Raw genomic sequence first — 7,804 nt, forward strand, 5'->3', positions numbered from 1 at the left:
GTAGTTTATCAAATGAAGATAAATTATCTAAAATTAAAATCAATATTTGTGTAAGTAAGAATTTAATTAATATAAAAATAAATTATTATTAATATTTGAGTGAATAAAAAAAAGTATTAATATATTATAGATAATTATAATAAAAAATTGTTTATAAACATCATATATTATCAAACATATTTATATGTATTATAATTTGCATGTATATTAACATAAAATTAATGTTCTGAAAATCGGACTGGATCGGTCGGTCAAACGGGTTCAATCGAGAACCGGCGTAGAAAACGGTTTAGTCCTCCTGCTAAAACCGCTAATGACAAAATCGCTAGAAAATTGTTGAACCGGCCGGTTGGATTGAATCAGGAACCGACCGGTTCATATGAAATGCTGTCGTTTTGACTTGTTAAGGAAACAAAAAAAAAACCACCCACCCCACGCGAGTTACCCCCTCAGTCCCTCACCTTACTAAACCCGGCTCATTCCAGCTTCCTGGACAAAACACACAGCAAAGCAAGCCCTAGCTCATTCCCAACCCAAAAATCCAGCTTCCTGGATGGAACCGCCGCCGCCATTTGTCTGTGTCAGCGTCTCCGCGGCCTCTTCCTTCTCCTTCTCCTTCTCCGCGGCGTCTCCCCTTTCTAGCTCGGCACGTCTTCCATTCCCAGGTGAAATCGGTGCTCGAGGCCTCCAGCTGGTGCGTCGTGGTGTCGCCGTCGTGTCTTCGTCATCCCGCTATCGTCTTCCTACTGCCAGTGGAAGGTTAGTGAAACTGTGATTTACTGATTTGAGGTTAGTGAAAAGTTGAGTCTATTACTCTGTTTCAGGGATTTGAGCTTGAATTTGTGATTTGTGATTTTTTGGGTCTTTTTATAATGCTGCTGATTTGAGTTTGGAATTTGTGATTACTAATTTATTGATTTGAGGTTAGTGGAAAGTTGAGTCTGTGTTACTCTGTTTCAGGTTTCAGGGAGTTGAGGTTGAATTTGTGATTTGTGATTTCTGGAGTCTTTTGTAATGCTGCTGATTTGAGTTTGGAATTTGTGATTACTGATTTACTGATTTGAGGTTAGTAGAAAGTGAGTTTGTGTTACTCTGTTTCAGGGACTTGAGGTTGAATTTGTGATTTGTGATTTCTTGGTTCTTTTGTAATGCTGCAGATTTGAGTTTGGAATTTGTGATTACTGATTAGTGACTTGTTAAGCTGCTGTTGTTAACTTGTTATGTACTTGTGCTGTTGTTTTGTTTTGGACTTATGGCACTAAGTGTTATTAAACGATTTTTTCAATTGAATGACCGGTTAAAATTGATTGGATCAATAAATCAATGAACCAGTAACTAGAGCGGTTTAATGATCGATCTAGTTTTCCGAACCTTGCATAAAACATGACATCTTGGTGATTGTGAAGGACATTTCTCTTATTGAGAACAGGGATTCAAACCTTATCACGCCACACCCGAGTTCTAAAATAATCATATAATAGAGCACAAATCCCGCCATCTATCTATAACGGATCAACTTCCAAACACTATCATTGAACTATACACTCCTCTGTAAACATACACGATCATTATCTCGGACATCAATGACGAAATAATTCAACTCACATTTTAAAGAAAAATTAAAAAGTTGAGAAAATACCACATCAGCAATCAACTCACAAGAACAATTTCATGCAAATTGGAATTTATTATTTTTTGTCATTATTTTTAGCTATTAATTCCATTCTTTTATTTTAGTAATCTAACAAAATATTTTAGCCCACATTTTTAAATATTAATGAATAATGATTAATTGATGACAAAAGTTCAATGTTTTAAAAATCGGCTCAAACCAATAACTTTAGCGGCTTGGTTTATATGCAGAACCGTCTCCTTTAAAAACTGTTGCGAATCGTTAAACCGGCCAAAAACCGATGAAACCAAACCGGGATCCGTCAGGTTTTTGACAAATTGCCCAATACCATGTCGTTTTGCCCCAAAACCCCTAAATTTTGCCTCAGCTCACACTACTCTCGTATTCGATATTCAAACGCAGAAAAGAGGCAGCCCTAAGCCTCCTTCTCCCTTGCTCTTCTTCAAGCTGTCCAGCCACCGGCGCTGTCGCGTCTTCTCCGCCGCCCTCCGCACTGCTCCAGCGTCGCATCAACGCGTCTGTTCCGCCTCTTCTCGCTGCGCTTGCGCACTTCAGCCTCTGTTCCATCGCGCTTCCATCAATGTTCATCCTCTGTTCCGCCGCGCTCCAGCCCTCGTCTTCCACTTCGAGTTCCTCATCTGTGCTCCCTCTCCGTCATCTGTTCGAGTTTGTGCACCATCTCCCTCAGCTGTGAAAGGTGATTTCTATTCATTGTTCTTGCTGGTACTGGTTTCATCCTTATTACGTTGTTTCTCTTGCTGCTATTTAAAGTTTAATTTAACATCTGTTGTTTTTGTTGTGTGTCTTACATTTTAAACCGTTTATTACGTTGTTGTTTTTCTTCTGTTTCTTACCTAGTACTGCTAGTTTTTCTGCTGCTGTTTTTGAAACTGCCATTGTTGTTACTGATGCTGTGGAAACTCTTATTGCTGATGCTGTCTTATCAATTTTTTTTACCCGCAAAATTTGAATGTATGCTCTTTATTTCAACACTGAAAATGATGAAAGTTCAACTGAAATTTTCCGAAAAGTTAATTCGTTATTTTCTACTTTCCCGTTTATATAACTAAAAGTCTAAGACTGGTAACTTGGTGAGTTTCGATTTTCTCGTCAAATTTTGATTATTTAACTTCGAGCCTTTCCACCTCTGAAATTGTTTCTATCTAAAGGTTAGCATGGGAGTAGTTAGGGTTTTGTAGCTCATTTATAAGATATTGTTTGTAGTAGTTAAAGTTCTGTCTAGCTTAAAACAAGATTCTGCCATTGTAGCACTCATGCACATTGTGTTTGATCAAATGCCTAAAAGAAATTAGAAAAACCTCTCATTGAATGCAATGAATTATTTGACTTTAGTATTTCTATTTTCTTTTTTAATTTCTAGGTCCTGATGGATAAATGGGTATCATAAGTATGTAAAAGAAAATAAGAAATTTGCAAAAAAATAATAAATTTTGATAGTTTCCTAACATTCCTCTTTAAATATTTAAAAATTTATATTGTATTTTAATAAATTTACTTTATATTTAATTAAACAGATTTGACTACGGTCAGACCATTGAACCAGTTAGATGACTGGTTCATTGACCGGTTCCGTTCTCACAACCTTGGGATAAACACTCGACTCGACACTCCTCATTTGCTCCTTCACCGGTGAGTGACCAGAGATGAATAATAAGTTGTAGCAAGTAAAGCACAAAAAAGCAAATGGCCACACCGAAGCCCATATCACCCTTCAGACTCTCTTCACTCCTCCGTTCTGAAAAAGACCCCTCCAAAGCCCTCAAACTCTTCCTCCACCCAAACCCAACCCAACACAAACCCTTCCGCCACTCTCTCCTCGCCTACGACCTCCTCATCACCAAGCTAGGCCGTGCCAAGATGTTCCTGGAGATGGAACAAATCCTCCACCGCCTCTGCCACCACACCACCTTCTGCGTCCCTGAACCCCTCCTCTGCCAAGTCATCACCCTCTATGGCCGCAACCGCCTCCCCTCCTCCGCCATCCGCACCTTCCTCTCCCTCGGTTCCTTCCGCTGCACGCCAACTGTCAAGTCCTTCAACTCCCTCCTCAACGCCCTCCTCGCCTCCCGCGATTTCCAGAATTTCTCAGAATTCGCGTCACGAGTAATGGAATTCACGCAGCCAGATACTTGCACGTTCAACATTCTGATCAATGCATGGTGCTTGAGAGGCAACATTGATTGTGCATGGAAGGTGTTTGATGAAATGCGTGGCCGTGGTGTTCCGCCCAGCGAGGTTACTTTCGGGACTTTGATTAATGGTCTTTGCAAAAGCATGCGGCTGCAAGAGGCGCTGAAGTTGAAGGAGATTATGATAAAGGATCATAAGTTGAAGCCTAATGTTAATTTGTACACCACGCTGATCAAAGGTGGTTGTGTGGTTGGGGAGATGGATAGAGCCTTTAGGATCAAGGATGAGATGGTGAGAAACAATGTGAAGTTGGATGCTGCTGTTTATAACACACTGATGGACGCTCTTTTCAAGGCCGGGAGGAAGGATGAGGGGTGGCAGATTTTGGATGAGATGAACAAGAGTGGCTGCAAACCTGACTTGGTGACTTACAATGTGATGATTGCAGAGTTTTGCAGGGAGAAGAATTTCGAAGAAGTGTTTAGGATTTTGGATGGGATGGAAGGTGGTGGTGTGAAGCCTGATGTTTTGATCTACAATGTGATTATTGGTTGGCTGTGTAAGACAGGGAAATGTAATGACGCAAATGATTTGTTTCAAGATATGCCAAGGCAAGGATGCACTCCGGATGTTGTGACGTATCGCACCCTTTTTGATGGTCTATGTGGATGGATGCATTTGAGTGAAGCTGCATTGATTTTGGACGAGATGTTGTTCAAAGGCTATGCTCCTCTTTCTAGGAGTTTGAACAGATTTATAGATGGGATGTGCAGCGAAGGGAATTTTGAGTTGCTGTTGACAGTTTTGAGTAGTCTGAGTAGAAAGGAAGATATTTTGAATGAGGACATATGGAAAATTGTGGTTTCCATGGTTTTCAAACCAAAGGAGCTGCAAGAAAACTTTGACTTTGAGCTTTTGGATACATTGATCGTGCAATATCAAACATGAATGTAAATAAATTGCTAACTGAAGATCATTCATATCTATGCTGTGGAACTATATTCAGGAGCAAATAATTGTCGTTTACCCCACTGTGCAGTTATTTTACAATTTGCACCAAGTTATCAGAACCTGGGAAACAATAATGCCTTTGGTTGATTTGCCACTGGGTATGTTCATCCTATAAAAGATAATATAATTAATGTACATAGCTAGCCAACATGAAATGTTAGATTGTTATAATATATAAATTAGTTATTTATAGCAGTTCCAGCAGGTCATGCTGCATTTAGCCAAGTGTACTACTGTACTATCTTTTTCCCTTATTGAGGCTTCAGTTTACAAGTGTTGCATACAGATTCTGTGTTTCTGTTATTATGTATATCATTCGCATAACCTTCTCTCATCAGTCATATCCAACATTGCATCCTTGCCTCTTTTTTCTTAAAAATTAAATGTTGATTATTCTCATATTCAATCTTGTTTGACCTTTTTCATTGTTATGCCTTGAGTCTTAATTGGCTTTGGAGTCTAAGTTTTAACTCTTTGGGGTCTATTTACGATGGTGCACAAACTTTGACTAGCAGCTCTGAATTATGGTTGCGGTTAAAGGTGTTTCTTTATATGTTGCTACAAGAATTAGACTTGAATAGTTTAATTCACTATTCTGGTTTTCGGAGTCAATTTTATTGTTAAATGGGCCTAGTATCACTTCGGGCAGGAAGGTTACTTGATTGTGTGTTTAAAGTTGTGAGCATAGCAGCAGAGGCCCAGCACAGATGGCATTCCTATCTGCCTCATACAGTGCTGCATCCGGGTTCTAATCCCAGCTGAGGCTGGTTGTTGGTTTAAGAACCCATGATACCCATGGTAGTGTGTATGAGTGTGTTGTGTGTGTGTGTGAAACATGGGTGTAATGCCTAGGATTGGGGGCTGCCCAATTCACTTGACCAACAAAAAAAAAAAAAGTTGTGAGCATGATGTTTTTCATTTTGGGTTCACTTTTTTTTAGTATAAGTTGAATAAATTTTTGTTGGTATCATTTGATGTAATTGAGAGTGACTAATTATATATTCCTGCCCTTCTTTGTGCTCAGTATTGCTAGGAAAGCAAATTTGGAGAAGTCAGACTTGGAACCAGCTTTGAAAGCTCTGAAGGATAGGCTGATGACCCTGAATATGGTATGTATCTATGGACCTTGTTTTTGTTTCCTCTTGCATATCTAATAAGTGGTTTATATTAAGCTACTTAGCTACATTTTTCTCTATGAAACTAGCTAATTTTTTTCACACTTCCATCAATTTAGGCTGAGGAAATAGCTGAGAAACTATGTGAATCAGTAGCAGCAAGTCTTGAAGGCAAGAAGCTAGCTTCATTAACAAGGATATCTTCAACAGTGCTTATACGATCCAATGGCTCCCTTAATTCTGGCTCTTCCTTTAAATTATTATAAGGCATGTGCTGATGCTGTGGTTCAAAAATCAATACAGGCAACAATGGAAGAAGCCCTTGTGCGTATTTTAACCCTTAGGTGCTCTATTGACATATTGAGGGATGTGCATGCTGCCAAGGAGCAAAGGAAACTATATGTTGCTGAATTTTTTGGAATTAATGGTGTTGGAGAATCTACTAATCTTGATAAGGTGAAGGAGAATAATCTTTTTCCTTCAATTTATTTAAGATTCTATATGTTGGGCTTGCATTTAACCTGATGAAGAGTATATTTGTGCCACCATGTATGTTGCATACTGGCTTCTGCAATACAACATGTTAATTCTTTTTGTTCAAATTGATCGACAAGACGTCAATTTGTGCTGCTTTAATGTTCATTGAGTTTGCGCTAATTTATGCTACTTTAATGTTAATTCTTTTTGTTCAAATTAATGGGCAAGAAGTCAATTTCTGGTGTGTGTATGTGTGTGTGATCTCGAGAATATGCAGGTCAAAATCTTCTATGGTCAATGAATCATTCTCCACTGCCTTTTAGTGTCTCTTATGGAGTAGAATATAGTAATGCATTGTTAAGATTCTGATGATAGTTGTAAGTATTGAAGATATTATTGTAATTAGGAGTTAAAACTTTGTTAGAGAACTTTTGATTAAGATTTAGTTAGAGCATGTTTAGTTTACATCCAAAATTTATTTTTGATGCCAAAGATCAGTTACTTTTCCACCCTCCTTTATTTATTATTTTTAGTTTTGGTTCACTTGAAACTTTTTGTCTTATATTTGGAATATGGTGGTTCCTAACAAGTAGTTTTCCTGTACTTCAATGGGTAGGAGGTTGCTGTTTTGGCATTGCAAACACGATTTTGATTAGTTTCTCTATCCTGTGTAAATAAATAAGACTCGCGTTTTGAAACTTCAATGTTTCATATTAAAAATGCAAATAGGCTAGATCAAAATGAAATAAATAGTTATCAAATTAAGAGTTAAGACTATTGTACTTGAGCAGCGATCATTAAGCAATTTGATAAGCCTTTACTTTTAGATCTGTTCTGTTCTGCATATGTTATATGAATGGTGATTTGGGTGTGTGTGTGTGCACGTATGTTGAAACAATGATTTGTGTTTACAAATATTTGCAGGTTAAGAGAATGAAAGAAACGTTATACTATTCCCTTGTTCTGCAGTATTTAATAACACCAAGTTTGTTGCCCTCATTTATTTATGTTTTCTCTTGGTGTATGGATTAACTCATTCTACAATGCCCTTATTCTAGGATATATCATTTTTTTACTTTGAAACAGTTGGTGATCTGACAAGTAGACTTGGGGTAGATTGTAAACAAATGTGAGTTGGTGGAAATTATCTTAACTTCATATTGTGCAATTCGTTCAGGCCGAATTAGTTGTGGAAGATGAAATACCATATAAGTCATCCCACATGTTAAAAGGCTTAAATTAGTTTTCTCATTTTGTTACGGGACAGATTCATTAATCTACTTGGTGATTTTTTCTTGGCCACTTGGTTTATGTACATTGATGATATGCATCATGTTAGGAGCATATATACAATACTTTAAATGACAAATATAATATTTTATGTTTAAATAATAAATATAAAATATATAAATATAAG

At 37.7% G+C, this 7,804-nt stretch overlaps 1 protein-coding gene and 1 pseudogene across 2 annotated transcripts; both read left to right on the forward strand.

The window, feature by feature from the left end:
- LOC107618962 (putative pentatricopeptide repeat-containing protein At1g53330) lies at positions 1,977-6,631 on the forward strand. Of its 2 annotated transcripts, XM_016321158.2 has the most exons (5): positions 1,977-2,330; positions 3,169-4,734; positions 4,824-4,893; positions 5,820-5,904; positions 6,030-6,631. In XM_016321158.2, the coding sequence occupies exon 2, from the start codon at positions 3,338-3,340 to the stop codon at positions 4,730-4,732; it is 1,395 nt and encodes a 464-aa protein (XP_016176644.1). In that variant the 5' UTR covers positions 1,977-2,330; positions 3,169-3,337; the 3' UTR covers positions 4,733-4,734; positions 4,824-4,893; positions 5,820-5,904; positions 6,030-6,631. The 2 variants fall into 2 exon arrangements, with proteins under 2 accessions (XP_016176644.1, XP_020967611.1); XM_021111952.1 differs by lacking the exon at positions 4,824-4,893.
- LOC107615145 overlaps positions 5,503-7,804 on the forward strand; it is a 4,086-nt pseudogene continuing 1,784 nt past the window's right edge.

This window comes from Arachis ipaensis, chromosome B09 (assembly GCF_000816755.2).
Source record: "Arachis ipaensis cultivar K30076 chromosome B09, Araip1.1, whole genome shotgun sequence".
In the NCBI taxonomy this organism is placed as follows: Eukaryota; Viridiplantae; Streptophyta; class Magnoliopsida; order Fabales; family Fabaceae; genus Arachis; species Arachis ipaensis.

Excerpts from the sequence above, each read along its gene's own strand:
- LOC107618962 (XM_016321158.2), top strand. The coding sequence starts at position 3,338 with ATGGCCACACCGAAGCCCATATCACCCTTCAGACTCTCTTCACTCCTC.